This window comes from Stenella coeruleoalba (genome assembly GCF_951394435.1).
Source record: "Stenella coeruleoalba genome assembly, chromosome: 5".
Lineage (NCBI taxonomy): Eukaryota > Metazoa > Chordata > Mammalia > Artiodactyla > Delphinidae > Stenella > Stenella coeruleoalba.
This window is the reverse complement of record NC_137150.1, coordinates 38,733,820-38,751,924: the sequence shown is the minus strand read 5'-3', so window position 1 is coordinate 38,751,924 and position 18,105 is coordinate 38,733,820. Positions and strand designations below refer to the sequence as shown.

The 18,105-nt window shown below is 35.7% G+C and overlaps 1 protein-coding gene across 2 annotated transcripts in view; it reads right to left on the bottom strand.

The window, feature by feature from the left end:
- RSRC1 (arginine and serine rich coiled-coil 1) overlaps positions 1 to 18,105 on the bottom strand; it is a 451,866-nt gene that overhangs the window by 324,839 nt on the left and 108,922 nt on the right. For both annotated transcript variants that reach the window (XM_079922011.1, XM_079922010.1), the window contains exon 4: positions 10,599 to 10,772. In XM_079922011.1, coding sequence (XP_079778137.1) covers positions 10,599 to 10,772 — 174 coding nt within the window. The remainder of the gene's footprint in view (positions 1 to 10,598; positions 10,773 to 18,105) is intronic.

The window sequence follows — 18,105 nt, the reverse complement described above, 5'->3', positions numbered from 1 at the left end:
TGTAAGGCTAGACACTATAAAACTCTTAGAGGAAAACATAGGCAGAACACTCTATGACATAAATCACCACAAGATCCTTTTTCACCCACCTCCTAGAGAAAGGGAAATAAAAACAAAAATAAACAAATGGGACCTAATGAAACTTGAAAGCTTTTGCACAACAAAGGAAACCATAAACAAGACGAAAAGACAACCCTCCAAATGGGAGAAAATACTTGCAAATGAAGAAACTGACAAAGGATTTATCTCCAAAATTTACAAGCAGCTCATGCAGCTCAATATCAAAAAAAAAAGATAATAACCCAATCCAAAAATGCGCAGAAGACCTAAATACACGTTTCTCCAAAGAAGATATACAGATTGCCAACAAACATGAATGAAGGCTCAACATCATTAATCATTAGAGAAATGCAAATCAAAACTACAATGAGGTATAACTTCACACCAGTCAGAATGGCCATCATCAAAAAATCTAGAAACAAGAAATGCTGGAGAGGGTGTGGAGCAAAGGGAACCCTCTTGCACTGTTGGTGGGAATGTAAATTGATACAGCCACTATCGAAAACAGTATGGAGGTTCCTTAAAAAACTAAAAATAGAACTACCATACGACCCAGCAATCCCACTCCTGGGCATATACCCAGAGAAAACAATAATTCAAAAAGAGTCATGTAGGGCTCCCCTGGTGGTGCAGTGGTTGAGAGTCCGCCTGCTGATGCAGGGGACACGGGTTCATGCCCCGATCCAGGAAGATCCCACATGATGCGGAGCAGCTGGGCCCGTGATCCATGGCCGCTGAGCCTGAGCGTCTGGAGCCTGTGCTCCGCAACGGGAGAGGCCACAACAGTGAGAGGCCCGCGTACCACAAAAAAAAAAAAAAAAAAAAAAAAAAAAGAGTCATGTACCACAATGTTCATTGCAGCTCTATTTACAATATCCAGGACATGGAAGCAAGTTAAGTGTCCATCAACCTATGAATGGATAAAGAAGATGGGGCACATATATACAATGGAATATTACCCAGCCATAAAAAGAGATGAAATTGAGCTATCTGTAGTGAGGTGGATGGACCTAGAGTCTGTCATACAGAGTGAAGTTAGTCAGAAAGAGAAAAACAAATACTGTATGTTAACACATATATATGGAATCTAAAAAACAAAAAGAAAATGGCAATGAAGAACCTGGGGCAAGACGGCAGTAAAGACACAGACCTACTAGAGAATGGAACTGAGGATACAGGGAGGGAGAAGGGTAAGCCGGCACAAAGTGAGAGAGTGGCATGGACATATATACACTATCAAATGTAAAACAGCTAGTCGGAAGCAGCCACATAGCACAGGAAGATCAGCTCGGTACTTTGTGACCACCTAGAGGGGTGGGATAGGGAGGGTGGAAGGGAGGGAGACACAAGAGGGAAGAGGTATGGGGATATATGTATATGTATAACTGATTCACTTTGTTATAAAGCAGAAACTAACACACCATTGTAAAGCAATTATACTGTAATAAAGATGTTAAAAAAAATAAACTGTAGTCTAGGGACTTTGATAGAAGTGATGTGTTTATGTGTGTGCACATGCACAGTTATACCAGGCATGGAGTAGTAGGAAAAAAGGAGGTTATTTTCCTAATACCCAAAATTCAATTTTACCATTTTTAAATGCTTAAAAGCTGCATTTTGTTACCTAGAAACAACTTCTAAAACGATTACTTATTCATACATTCTACAAATATTTCAGTACTTGTTATGATCCAAGAAAATATAAATACAATGTTGAATACAACAGACACGGTATGAATATGTGTAATCTGGCAATTATGAAATTTTATACAAAGCTCTCTTTTATTACAAAGCTCTCGTTCAGATTAGGTGTAGATACTATGAGTGCTAACTGCAGAGCTATTTAGCACACTCATGAGGGGCAGGAAATACTTCATAAAGGATGTGACCTCTAAAATGAGCACAAAACATCAACAGAACTGTCAGGAGAGGTAGGGAAGAAAGAGTTTTTAAGGCTGAGGGAATATTTCTTTAAAAAGGCACAAAAGTAAGAAAAAAGAATGACAGCTGAGAAACTGGTAATCACGGGAATCAATAATTAAATTTGTGTTATTCAAAAAAAATAGAATCACTACCATGTATTGAAATCCTACTACATAGTACTAGCCTCTTACACACACTGCTTCTAATCTTTACAGTTTTTCAACTATCATTATCCTAATTTTACAGAAGAAATTTAAGGCTTAACAAGAATAACTTGCCCTTGTCAGGAAAAAATTTTAAATGAGATGAGATGACCAAATAAGATGATTGGATGTTTTGTCTAGGGTGCATTTCCAAGTTATCTCCACTTTTCTGCTTTTCCTCATCTGACATATTTTTAAATTCCACAAATTATCAATAATTGATAGCAATGCAAACGTTTACTTTCCATAGATATGAAAAAGAATTTTTCCAGTGGAGTTATAACTGATTTCCCTCCCCACGTGGAAGAAGCCAATTTTGAATCAATTAAGCAAGTTTGTGTCCAGTATTCCTGGTGGCCTATGTATGTGTCTGTTCTTTGGATTCTCCTTGAGCTCCATGTAACATCTTACTGGGTTCCCTCATTAATTAATGAGCTAACAGCTTTGGCATAGGTTTATGTACATGTTTATGAGTCATGATTTTACCTTTTTAAAACATTATCCTTTAATATCTCCAAAGCAAAATAAGTCAGAATTTGAAGGTTTGTGTGGATTCTGCATGGTTCCAAAGACAAAGTTCTTCCATCCCATACAACTCACTACTTCTCTCCTTTTAATCTTGAATGGTAATGCCAACATAATTTTTGTAATACCTCTTGTAAGGGGTCTCACCAAATTTTTGATAGTCCATGGGATAAAACTTACTAAAAAGTCCAGCTTGTGGCTACTTTCACTCTTACTAATTCATACAACCATAATTCATCAGCTTCTTGTGGAATGAAAAAGGAAAATAAAAGTACCTTCTCTCATTCCAAGTCTTTTTACAGTCAGGCAACCACAAAAAAGAAAGAATGAACCTACAATTCATGCCATTTATTACTCTATCAGGCATAATTCAAGTCAAATTCCATTGGGCAAAGTCTGGGATAATTAAAAGTACTAATATAATGAATAAGAGAAAGGTGGTGACCTGGGGGAGAACTTATGAAACCCTTGTCTCCTGCTTTTGTTGATTATTCTTTTTGTTATGATGGATTCCCTGTCTTGACCTCACCTTTTCTTTTTTTTTTTTTTGCGTTACGAGGGCCTCTCACCGTCACGGCCCCTCCCGTTGCGGAGCACAGGCTCTGGAGGCGCAGGCCCAGCGGCCATGGCCCACGGGCCCAGCCACTCCGCTGCATGCAGGATCCTCCCGGACTGGGGCACAAACCCGCGTCCCCTGCATCGGCAGGTGGACTCCCAACCACTGCGCCACCAGGGAAGCCCTGACCTCACCTTTTTGAAAAATAACAGATTGTTTCTGTTAAACAAAACTAATAGCTAGTGACAGATACCCAAACCCATATAATGGAAACTGGGTGGTAAATTTCACTGTAATATAAAATACCCAACAACATAATAAGCCACTGTTATGGTATTCATTCAATTCACAAGGAAATTGTAAAACCTTTAATTTAAAAAGATGGTTTAAAGATGGTTTAAAGATGGTTTTGTTTACCTGCTTAACAAAATTGACAGTACGAAGCTTCTTTCACATGTTACAATGCCATGTGTTAAAGGTATATTTCCTTCGAACCAAACATTTACCCTTCGCCACTGGTGAAAGGCAACAAGATCTCTTTACAGAGTCTCGTCTTTTTCAATAAATTTTGCATGAAAACATGTTATCCTGGCACGAAGTTGCCTGCTGTCACATTCGAAGTGTAATAAATGTTTAATGAAAACAACACCACACAGCTTGGTGTCAGACAACAGCTATCACACAGCCCTGCTTTGATCGAAACAGACACTTAAAAGGAGTTCTAAGCACACTCTGCACCACAGAACTCTATAACCTATATGCAAATAGGGGTAAATTAGCATAAATGATTTCCTGCTGCATAAAGAAATAAGAGGTAAAGAAAAATATGACAGCATCTAAGAGTATGGAACTGCTGTCAAACTCAGAGTCCAGCATTCCCAAACCACTTCCAACACCTTCTGCCAAGCACTAGGTAGGAAAAATGGGCTATAACTATAGCCCATATTAGCATGGGCTATAACTGAAGCCCAAGTTGACTGCTATCCCAGTGGCTTCTATACATATTTTCAAAAAGACTTAAGACAAATGATTTAGTGAGAGTCACATTTAAGAAATTCTATTTAAGACTTCCCTGGCGGTCCAGTGGTTAAGACTCCACACTTCCAATGCAGGGGGCATGGGTTCAATCCCTGGTTGGGGAAATTCCACATGCCATGTGATGTGGCCAAAAAAATTTTTTAATTCTGTTTAAATGCATTCCCCTCCAATTACCTACTAAAAAGCACTCCTTCAGTTGTCAAAATTTGTATCCAGAGGGAAATTCTTGACCTCTCTCTAAAAGTACAAAGCTTCAGAAAGTTATATAAAGGAAATGAGGAAGATAAGTATAAACGACGCAAGTGTTTGGGCAAAATATTCCAGAAGTCTTGATGGGCACATTTCTGCGTACAACATCCACCTACTGAAAAGCTAATAAGAATATAATAAAAGTGAAAACCTTTCACAGTAGCACATCATAGGGGAGAATAGGCTATGGAATACTAAATTAGGTTCCTGATGAATCCTAAAGTTACTCAAACTAAGAAAGCATTTTACTAGGCAATAACTGCTTTAAACCAAACTTTCCGGGCTGGTGGTTTAAATCATGATTGAAAATAAAGTTAAATCAGGGACTTCCCCGGTGGTCCAGTGGTAAAGAATCCACCTTCCAATGCAGGGGACGCAGGTTCAATCCCTGGTCAGGGAACTAAGATTCCACATGCCGCGGGGCAACTAAGCCCGCACGTCACAACTACTGAGCCCGCATGCCTCAACTAGAGAGTCCACGTGCCACAAACTACAGAGCCCAGGCACTCTGGAGCCTGTGTGCCACAACTAGAGAGAGAAAACCCGCACGCCACAACTAGAGAGAAGCCTGCGCGCCACAACTAGAGAGAAGCCCGTGTGCCGCAAGGAAGAGCCTGCGCGCCCTAACAAAAAGATCCCGCACACCGCAACCCGCATGCCACGGTGAAGACCCGACGCAGCCAAAAATAGAATAAATAAATATTTTAAAAATAATAATAAAGTTAAATCAAATCCATCCAAATTCTACCCTTAAGGATGGCACTATGATTTAAAATCAATAGTAGAATGTCACTGGTGGCACTGACATTTACTCACAACTAATTTTTCAAGGAAGTTCATAAAATGTTTTACAGTGGATGACTATACTTTTTGGAATTTTATTAAAATGTTTCTAAAGAAGGCTCAGTAAGATACTAATCCACAGAAGACTCAAAAGGGGTGTACAATGTTCACAATCATCAAACCAAGTTGTAATTATGAGATGCCATGACAAGTTTCATATTTCTGATTTTTGACTCTCAATAAAAGCTTGCTTAAAATGATGTTGTTAATGTCCAGTTTCAATTTAATAACTCTAGTATTAATAAAATTTGTTTTCATATTGCAAAGACATGTCCTCAGAAAAGAAATATAATTATCTAATGATACACTGAATATTTGTTCTAAAAATTTGGGGGGGAAACTAATAAAAACAAACAAAATCTGTGTCAGTATTTTAAAAATTAAATATTCTTAGAAACCAAATTTTATAAATGTAAAACATTAAAAATTAAAGTCATTAAACCTTTTTGATAAAATCTAAGACAAGGTTTGGTCGGTGTCTTTCTTATATTAATCTTTCACTCAGTGTTGTAAGGAAAGGCACCTTTTAATCCCTACAAACTCCTGATATCCTTTTAGTTTATATTAGGCCTCCCTTATTCAGCAAAATTATAAAATAAATAGATCAACTTATAACATTATAGACAAATCCTAATTATAATCATTCAAATGTTCCAGGAATTTCCAGAACTTGTACTTAATTAGCTGCTATTTTAAAAAGGTTTTTCAGAATTGCCTAATTTTATATCTTTTTTCTCAAAAGGCTAATAAAAAAAGCTCTTCCTTATTATTAGGCTCATAAATTCCTGCTTGAGCATTTCTTCCTCTCCTGCTTTTATTTTTCCCAATTTATAAAATATTCCCTTACCATTATTGTACTTACTCTCCTTGCTTTATATTTCATAAATGTATGCTTTATGTTCTAACAATATTTATAAATATTGATATTTTCAAACTGGTTTGATAAAAACAAAGATTGTTATATATAAAGAAACAGAATCACATGAGTTTTTATTTTCTCTTATGCGAGGAAGCATCTAGGTTATTTAGCACAAGCTAAAATATCTGTCATTGAGTCACACAATCACAATGAACTAATACGTCTAAGTCCAAATTCAATCATTTGTGAATCTTTTTTCCTTTCTCTCCACCTACACGTGTTCTTAAAAAAAATAATAAAAATTTCAAAAGATCCAATAAAACCATCACAAAAATACATTTAATTAAGGTCTAGAAATTTTTTGTCGTTTTATTAAATATAATTAAAACTAATTCTAAATAAACAGATTAAATGCTGACGTGGGAAAGTAAGGAAGAGAAAGGAAGAAAAGAAGGAATCAGTCTTTTACTAATGACAGATTTCTGACCCGATCAGAGAAAACAAGGCACAGAAAATTCTTTCTGTTTTCCTTAGCTATTTTCCAGGAAAGTTTAAGCAATAGCATATCACTTGATCTCAAACACTATATATCATCATCAATAATCATGGATTACTACAGAAATAAACATAGTGTACTATTAAGAGTCAAGATGCTGTTGTCAGTGAACCTGAATTAGAAAACTAACTCTGCCACTTATTTACAAGCCCTATGATCACAAGTGTTCATTTGTATAAATGGGAAAATAAAAGCACCTATTTCACTAGGTTATTATGAAAATTAAATAAGATAATACATAATGCTTAGCAAAATTTCTGATACCTAGAAAATATATTTAAATGTTAGATGCTTATTATTATGTCCACTGTAAGTAAAGCATTTTGTTCATACCTTATGTAGACCTGATCATAAAATTACTCTACTTGAGATTTCACTGGCTTCTCACTACCTTTAGAATTAACTCTCTCCTTAGCATAACATATACTCCAATAATCACCTCTCATCATTATTCCTCTTCTTCTCTAAACTAATCTCCATGAGACTTCAGTTTCTCAAATACGACATACCCACCTTGCTTTCCTCCAAGTATTTCCACATGGAGTTCATTTTGCATGCACCCTTCTTTCCCATCTCTTCCTTCCTTCAGTGTAGAAACATCGCTTCTTCTGAGAGCCCGTCCCTAACATGCTGACTAATCTAGCTCAACCAGCTTAAAGTTCATGAAAATATCTTGCAACCAAAATGTGTCAAGACTGAGGATGAAACCCAATGTGCTGAGACTGGCCTGTTGGAACAATAAAAAGGGCGCAGGTCTGCTTACCTCCGAACTTTTTCTTATATTAGCAATAAATGTACTTAATTGTTTAAGCCATATGTTGACAAACTACAAACCCATGGGCAAATATAGCCAGCTACCCATTTTTGTAAATAAAGTATAAAACTTTACTGGAATACAGTCATGCCACTCATTTAGCATTATCTATGGCTGCTTTCATGCTAAAAGGGCAGAGTTCAGTAGTTGGCAACAGAGACATATGGCCAAGAAAGCCTAATTTATTTACTACCTAGCTCTTCACAAAAAGTTTGCTGCTCTTGGTTTAAGCTAGTTTAGTTAGGTTTTGTTACTTATAGCCAAAAGTACCCTAACACATAACAGTTAGTTTCCTACAGAAACATTCATCTGATTTTTTTACTGTAATTACTTATATATCTTCCCTTCTATATATGCTTATTTTGCCACCTGCATGAAATCTCCAAGTAAGACTAGCCTGCCGTTATGTCCCCATTACCTAACATATACTTGACAAATAGAAGGCATTCAAGTATTGTTGACTGAACAAGTGAACAAATGAATGAATGAGCATATCTGATCAATACCCAATAAATATTTATGAAAAACTACCATGTACATTAGGTACGCTGAGTAATACAAAAGAGTATAAGACCCATGCTCTGCCCTGAATGGCTTAAAGATCAGGTTTAGGAAATAAACATGTAAGCTGTAAAAAATATATATAAGTTATTTCTGGAGCAAAACGGGGTGTATCTGTCATATATAAATACTACCATATTAAATGTATACATCAACCCCCCCCAATCCTGATTTCAGATCATACTAAATGGTATGAATTCATGTGGCCTTAGCACTAATCAGAAGGGAGGGCACATTGACATAACACCACCCTGTACTATGGTCCACTAAAACCATGAAGATGACTAAATCAGGCTACTCACAGCTTTTTGGCATCAGTACTCATGGCCCTTCAACTGACACTTCTTGTTTTGACCTTGTTCATTGCCTTTGTTGAGATTTAAGAAATAATGACAAATACAACATTATTATCTTGTGAACCTGTCATCTAGTAATCAGTCCCTTGAACAAAATCAGCTCTGAGTGATGGCAGAATCTAACCTGTAAAGCTGGTGCCAACCTTCAAAATTAATGTCACCATATGGAACCCTTTCCTGAAGCCACCCGACCTCCCTTTTGATTCATGCTCTCATTTTTCCAACCTTTAAAATACCCCAAATAATGCTTTATGTAATATCAACTTCACACAACTGTGTAAATATTATTCTAAAAAGTAAAACTTGGTGAAGTAGAAAGCAAAGATTTAACGACCAGTAAAAATCATAGTCATTTCACATAGTCGTGTAATATCTAAAGTGTAAACCAAAAGGAGGCGGAAAAAAAGAACAAGGAGCACAGATTTCCTTGACTGATGTAATTTATTCATCCTCTTAGTCCATGTTTTCTTAGAAAACCTACTCTACATCTTCTCTTCAACTATCATCCTCCTGACTTTCTCCCTTTATCAACAGATTTCCCCCATATCCTCTCTGATCCTCACTCCATTCTACCAACTCTGGGTAAGTCAGGTTCCCTAAATTTACAGGCAGATATCCAACTCTATCTCCTCTCCTATAACATTCAACAGTCCTTAAAACTAGAAAAGAACTCAGAATTTTTCAGGACCACAACTGCTCAATGTACATTAATGGCTATAGGGTGATCAGGGAAAGAAAGTCACACAATCATGTTACACTCTCCCAAAATCCACCACAAATTTATCATTTCAAAGAATATGTAAAAGCCAACAATCCAGGCAGTTTTATATAATATCACTGTAAACCTGGATTAAAAAATAAACACACAGACAACTATGAAAAAGAGAGGGATGAGAAGAGCCCCATAACCTTTAATAAACTTAATTCTTCATAGAATCAAGATCTCAAGGAACCATATCCAAAATCTTGGTAAGCTCTTCAATTTAACACTGAAAAGTGATACACTAAAGATAAACACTTCTGTATTGAAGTATTAGAGTGAACATATATAGGGTGTTGAAAGACTAACAAAAGAGGATAAATTCTAAGATGTTCTAAACACTTCATAGAATAAAAGATCCCAATGTCGGTTTGGAATAAAACAAACAAGAAGCTGAAATTTAAGCCAGGGGTCCCCAACCACCACCCGAACCACTGATACCGGTCTGCGGCCTGTTAGGAACCAGGTTGCACAGCAGGAGGTGAGTGGTGGGCAAGCTAGCGAAGCTTCAGCTGCTGCTCTCCATCGCTCCCCATGGCTCGCATTACCACCTGAACCATCCCCCCAGCCTCACCACCACACACCCGTCCATGGAAAAATTGTCTTCAACAAAACTGGTCCCTGGTGACAAAAAGGTTGGGGACCACAGATTTAAGTTACTAAACAAGATTTTATTTCACTTTAACATCTTCTAATTAAATAAACTGTTTTAAATGGATTTCAACCTCCAAACAGACAAAACTAGAATAACTGTTTCAATGATATCAATTCCAGAAAAAATAAATTCTGGGTCCCATATGCATATACACTCATCTAACACGTACATATACCTTAATATTGACCAAGTCCTCATTCTACACTGAAAGAGGTCTAACCAACAGTAAATCACGTGGTTCCCTCCCTTCGTTCCATCTTTATCCTTTTCCCCTAACAGTTTTACAATAAGCTAACAGACATCTTTAATTGTAAGTAGTCTTCAAATTTTAAATATTGTATTCATGATAAAGAACATGGAGCTTTCCTAACAAATTATGTAAATTTTCCTTTACTAACATACTAAGTTTTGAAAGTGCTATTTGTTTCTAAGATTTGTTTTGTAAATATTAAATGAAAACAGGAATAGAAAGGAAGCACAGTAAAAATCTGAGGTAACTATTCTGATTTATCCTTTCTTTATTCTCTACTATATTCTCCTATTTTTTCCATCTTAGAAAAACCTCAGAAGATGAAAATTTAGTTTGATTATTGCTATGGAATCACGGAGTCATCACTGCTTTAGATCTGCTTCAACTTACCCACGTTTGATGCTGTGTAATTCCTTGTCCTTGCCTTTATCCTTTTCCTTTTCTCTTTTCTCCTTATCTCTGCCTTTACGTCGTTCTCTATCCCGAGACCGACTACGTGTTCTTCTGTGACTGGACCTTTCACTGCTTCGACTACGGGAACGTGGACGTGGTCTTGATCGGGACCTACAGTAAGTAGATTTCATTATATACGTTTAGTGTACATTTTGTATTATGAAATAAAAACATCCTTAAAAATTGTCTGAAAGAAAAGGATTTAGTTTTAGTTAAGGACTCAGTTAAATAACTGTTTGAAGCAAGCATGTAAAGATGATTCTTTATGAATAAGTACTCTGTTAAATGACATGAGGGAAACATATGTGTCAGCTTTACAGGAATATAAGGTTTAGTGTTTGTTTAATCAAAAAAGTCTTAAAGTTCAAATCAAATCTTCATTACTCAAATCTCCTCAAGATAATATAACAAATCTAAATGTATATTCTAATCTGCAAGGATTAGGGTCTTCCCTATCCCTACAATCTCTACCTTCTATATTGATTCTACCTAATTTCCTATTTCTAATTGTTAGAATAAAACTATTCCTCTACTCTACTATAATCCAGCTATTCTTTGCATAAAATGAAGGACAGTATTAGGATATATTATGTGCTTTTACAAAGTAAAGATTTTTAGGGGCTTCCCTGGTGGCACGGTGGTTGGGAGTCTGCCTGCCGATGCAGGAGACATGGGCTCGTGCCCCGGTCTGGGAGGATCCCACATGCCGCGGAGCGGCCAGGCCCGTGAGCCATGGCCACTGAGCCTGAGCGTCCGGAGCCTGTGCTCTGCAGTGGGAGAGGCCACAATGGTGAGAGGCCCATGTACCGCAAAAAAAAAAAAAAAAAAGATTTTTAGATCCTACCTTACAGTATTGACAAGAAAGCCTCTACCAGATTGATGATCCTATAGAAACTATAAAAAAACAACTAACTGAAGTCACTGAATAGTGACCAAAAAGAAGGCACTAACCTTAAAAAGGAACAAAATCTTACTATATACATATGCTGTTGATTTATTTAATGTAATTTCAAGCAATTAGATTATGAACCAAAAATGATGAGCAATGCCAACACTTGGAAAAAAGAAACAGCAGTAAGAAAGTTTCCCATTTTATCAGTTGCTTTTCTGAGGACAAGCCTAAGTCTGTGCCATGCAGGAGAGCTAAAACTCTAACAGAAAACTTTCAAATTTATGGCCTGAAAACCCAGAACAAAGACTCAAGGCAACCATCGCAAAATGAAAATGAAAGGGGAATCCTGGAAAAGAGTCAGTTAAAGGAGCCAAAAATTGTAGATGTAAACTCTATTCAAATCTCTGGCTGAACCCTACATCATGCATGTGAAGGGCAAACTCCAAATAGCTAAGGACGAAAGAACTGAACTAAAATTTCAACTGCCCGAAAGAGACTGAATTGTTGTAATTTTAATTCAACTAAGTTAATTCCCTGCTTTAAAAAAAAAAGTAAACCAAAAAATCAATCTTCTTCAGAGGAATATAACAGAATCCAGAGTACTCAAAATATGACATTCACCATGTCCATGATAAAATACAAAATTACTAGGTATACAATGAAATATGAAAAATGTGAGAAAAGATAGTCTATACTGAACAACCCTGAGAGGAGCCAGATGTTGGAGTTAGCAGGCAAGGATTTTAAAGTAGTAAGTATAACTATGCTTGTAATGAATATAATGTTAAGAAATTTTAGAAGACAAACTAGAAGTAAAAAAAAAAATTCTGTAACTGAAAAATACAATATCTGAAATTACCATTATGCTAAAAGAGATCTGAAGCAGATTGGTAGCAACAGAGGGGAAAAAAATCTGTGTACTTGAAAACAGATAAATCAAACTTTTCCCATCTGAAGAACTAAGAGGAAAAAAAGATTGTTAAAGGAAAATAAAAACAGATCCTATAAGATCTGTGTGACAACATTCAAGTGTCTAACATGTTTATTTAAACTCATAAGTAGAGAAAATAATGAGATAGAAATCAATTTCTTTTTAAGTGGTGGTCAAAATTTCCCCAAATTTAGTGAACAAAAAATGTACAGATTCTATAACTTTAGTTAACTCCAAAATAAAAATATGAAGACCATGATTAGTAAATCCATAGTCAAGCTGATGAAAACTAAAGATAAAGCGAAATCTTGAAAGTGTTCAGAGAAAAAATGGACACATTACATACAAAAGAACAATGACATGAATTACTGCTGGCTTCTCATAAGAAACAATGACGATCAGAAGACAGTGGAACAAAATTCTTAACATGGTGAAAGAAAAAAAAAATCAACCCAGAATGTTATACCCAGCAAAAATAAGTGTTCTACTTACAAAAATAAGTGTTCTACTTACTTCTGTTTTCTTGAGGGATATTTTTGCTGGGTATAAAATTCTGGGTTGATTTTTTTTTTCTTTCACCATGTTAAGAATTTTGTTCCACTGTCTTCTGATCGTCATTGTTTCTTATGAGAAGCCAGCAGTAATTCATGTCATTGTTCTTTTGTATGTAATGTGTCCATTTTTTCTCTGAACACTTTCAAGATTTCGCTTTATCTTTAGTTTTCATCAGCTTGACTATGGATTTACTAATCATGGTCTTCCTAACACCATACACAAAAATAAACTCAAAATGGATTAAAGACCTAAATGTAAGGCCAGACACTATAAAACTCTTAGAGGAAAACATAGGCAGAAAACTCTATGACATAAATCAGAGCAAGATCCTTTTTGACCTACCTCCTAGAGAAATGGAAATAAAAGCAAAAATAAAGAAATGGGACCTAATGAAACTTAAAAGCTTTTGCACAGCAAAGGAAACCATAAACAAGACAAAAAGACAACCCTCAGAATGGGACAAAATATTTGCAAATGAAGCAACTGACAACGGATTAATCTCCAAAATATACAAGCAGCTCATGTAGCTCAATATCAAAAAAACAAACAACCCAATCCAAAAATGGGCAGAAGACCTAAATAGACATTTCTCTAAAGAAGATATACAGATTACCAACAAACACATGAAAGGATGCTCAACGTCACTAATTATTAGAGAAGCAAATCAAAACTACAATGAGGTATCATCTCACACCAGTCAGAATGGCCATCATCAAAAAATCTACAAACAATAAATGCTGGAGAGGGTATGGAGAAAAGGGAACCCTCTTGCACTGTTGGTGGGAATGTAAATTGATAGAGCCACTATGGAGAACAGTATGGAGGTTCCTTTAAAAACTAAAAATAGAACTACCATACGACCCAGCAATCCCACTACTGGGCATATACCCTGAGAAAACCATAGTTCAAAGAGTCATGTACCACAATGTTCATTGCAGCTCTATTTACAATAGCCAGGACATGGAAGCAACCTAAGTGTCCATCGACAGATGAATGGATAAAGAAGATGTGGCACATACATACAATGGAATATTACTTAGCTATAAAAAAAAATGAAATTGAGTTATTTGTAGTGAGGTGGATGGACCTAGAGTCTGTCATACAGAGTGAAGTAAGTCAGAAAGAGAAAAACAAATACCATATGTTAACACATATATATGGAATCTAATAAAAAAAACAAAAAATGGTTCTCATGAACCTAGAGTCAGTACAGGAATAAAGATGCCAACATAGAGAATGGACTTGAGGACACGGGGAGGGAGAAGGGTAAGCTGGGGCGAAGTGAGAGAGTAGAATTGACATACATACACTACCAAATGTAAAATAGATAGCTAGTGGGAAGCAGCTGCATAGCATGGGGAGATCAGCTTGGTGCTTTGTGACCACCTAGAGGGGTGGGATAGGGAGGATGGGAAGGAGATGCAAGAGGGAGGGGATATGGGGATATATGTGTACATGTAGCTGATTCACTTTGTTATACAGCAGAAACTAACACAACATTGTAAAGCAATTATACTCCAATAAAGATGTTAAAAAAAAGTAAATCAAAGACCTTTTTGAGATAAAGGAAAAGTAAAACATAGTCATCAATAGTTAATAATATGCATTAAAGTACGTACTAAAGTAAGTTTTTCAGGCTAAAGAGAATGATAAATGATGGAAACTTGGACCTTTAGAAAGGAAATGAAGGCCACTAGAAATGGTAAATATATGGGTAAATATAAAAAATGACTTCCCTTTAGTTAAAATACATATGTACTTAAAGTAAAAATTACAGTATTTTACTGTAGGGTTTATAATGAAAGTGGATATAGTACATATAATCTCTACAGAATAAAGTATGGAGCACGTAATTAACCTACACAGTTAGAAAGCTTTTACACTTCATGTGAACAGTGAAACAGTAACTCTAAGTACACTGAAACATACTTAAAGTACTGAATCGTAAGGGCATATATGTAATCCTTACAGTAGCCTCTTAAAGGAAAAAAAAGAAATGAAATGCAAAGAAATATAGCTAAAAAGTCAAAAGATGAACTAAAAGAAAATTCTTAAAAATATTCATTAATCCAAAAGGAGGCTGGAAAGGCTCACATGTCTTCTCAGAAGACTTTCAGGATTGAGCAATTCCTGGCCAAGAAACAAAAGTAGAATTGTCCTATTCCCCAATGGATTCAGATGAAAACAAGTAATAAATCGAGTACACCTCCACAATGAGACACTGGAGAAGAACCAAGCTGGGTCTAAATCACACAAGAGATGGCACAAATATTTATGCTGTATGAAAGTCACTTACATCTTACCCTATCACTCTGAAAGCATACACTACTATCTGGACAGTTGGGTGCGTTTTATTGGGAAAATGATTTTTCTCTTTGTTTCTATGTTTCTGCACTAGTAGGTTGGTCCAGTAATAAATATGTGAGATCTTTTGTTTGAGAAGGGGAAAAAAAGCCAAAGCCTGTCCAAATAAATTAAAAAGCAACACACAACTATAAGCTATCTACAAGATATGCACTTTAAATATAGACACAGATTGAAAGTAAATGGCTAAAATTAGATATATCATGTAAACAAAAATGGCTGGAATGAATATATTAATATCAAATAAAGTATCATCCTAGACACTCAGAAACTAGGAGTATTACCCCAAATAAAAATGGATACTTCATGATGATCAAAGGGTCAGTTCAAAAGTAGAAATCATACAAAATCTTTATCGGGCCACAACAGAGTTAAATTAGAATTCAGTAACAATAAAACATACAGAAAAAAAACCAAAAGTGTAGAAATTAAATAATACACTTCTTAATAAATCATGAGTACAGTAAGAAATCACAAAAAAATTAGAAAATATTTTGAACTGAAAGGCAATAAAAATATAGCATATTTGAATTTGTGTGATGTAACTAATGCAATGCTTAGAGGGAAATTTATAGCTTTAGATGTTTATATTAGAAAAGAAGAAAAGTCTAAAACCAATTACCTAAGGTTCCATCTTAAGAAGCTAGACTAAGAAGAGCAAAGTATATCCAAAGTAAGTAGAAGAAAGGAAACATTAAAGAGCAAAAATCAATGGAATAGAAAGCAATAAAGAAAATTAACAAAGCCAAAACCTGGTTCCACAAGAATATCAACAAATTTGGTAAATCCCCAGCTAGACTGATCAAGCAAAAAAGAAAACAGCAAACACAAATTACCTAAATAAATAAAGCCTGTGGATAAAGAGATCACATAAAGTAGTCCTGGGTACTTAGGACATATGTAGGGCTTGAAGAGAATTATATGGATTTCACTGGTAGTATGTTCTGTCTTCTTTCATCCTTAGCTGGTTCATTCAGTGAGTGAAGAGCAATACTGTATCATTAGATCACAAACTTTTTTTTTAATATGCGATTTTGAGAAGTTACAATATTTATTGCTAGGAATGTCAACATGGGTTTATTATACTAATTTACAAAGGTTAAATTTCCTTCATTTTCTCTTTGACTACTCCCTCTCAATTTTGACACATGCTTCTTTCCACATAAAATAAAGTTTTAATTTATCAATGATTTATTGCCCTCACAGACATTATCTATTCATTTTTAATGAAATCTTTTATTACATGTGGATATGTAAAAATTTTAACAGATTATTCTAAAATCTCTGAAAAATAATCAATCAGACTAAAGTTTTCTGATTAAAAGAAAGTAATAATAATAATAAAAATGAAGGGGGCCTTTTTTGTGATAATCAGAGCCACTACATATACAGTATATACACACACACGTTATGTTATCTTAATTTGGTTCTACATTATGCTTCTGGCAATTACTTTTTCACTTAACCAGTGAAAATATAGTGTAACAAAAGACAAAGAGTTAAATATTAGTTTAAACTCTAACAACAAATCCCTAAGAGCTTCTTTTTTTTAAATAAAACTTTGAAGTAAGCTCATTTCTTAGTGGTTTGTTACTAAGAAAAATATACTGTTGGACAAAATGTGCAATCATTTGTGGATTACTGATAAGGTAGATTTTGGTAAAATCATGTTTTCACTGTATCTTAAAAATTAAATGTATATGCTCTTAATATACCCAAAGCTACAGAAGTATTAAGTTAAAAAATAAAGAAATTCTCATATAATGGTGTCCTCAAACAAGTTACTTCCTCTCTGGGCATCTGTTTCCTCATCTACAAAATGTTGATAATAACTACCTTTCAGGGTTATTATAAGGATTAAATAATAACACCAGGGCTTCCCTGGTGGCGCAGTGGTTGAGAGTCCGCCTGCCGATGCAGGGGACGCGGGTTCGTGCCCCGGTCCGGGAAGATCCCACATGCCGCGGAGCGGCTGGGCCCGTGAGCCATGGCCTCTGAGCCTGCGCGTCCGAAGCCTGTGCTCCGCAACGGGAGAGGCCACAACAGTGAGAGGCCCGTGTACCGCAAAAAAACAAACAAACAAATAAAATAATAACACCAGTGAATTGTGAGATAGCAGACAGGTGATTTGGGAGTAGGCAGGCAATGAGAAAGAAGTAACTGTGGGATGCGCTAATCTAAATGAATGAGTAAAATCTGATTCAAAGAATATGAAATGTTTCTCTCATACCACAGCTAATCCAGTAAAGAGAAGTATTCTGATTCTGATAGACCTTTAAAATCTTAAGGTTGGCATAAGGATTACTTAAATTTCAATATATTTCTTTTATATAGGAAGGTAAATAATAATAATCTTGGTTAAAGATTATCATCTTCTCCACAGGAAACCCTCAGCAGCCAAATACATGCATGATCTTCACCAGTTTGCTACTAACATGGAAATCGTATCACCTATCATCCAAGCCTTTGGAAAATAAAAGGGGATTTTTTTTTTTTAGAGTCCAGGAAGGCACTATAACATAAGGACAACAGGCCTAAATTGGCTTTGTCCCAGAGAAACCAGAAAGTAGGATCACTCTATCACTATCATAGCAAAGCTAAATACCACAATTAGAGGCCTTCTATCAATTACTATCTGCCTCACTCTCCCAACAGCAACTACTTTCCTAATCTCTACTCCTCCCAACTTACCCAATACCTGA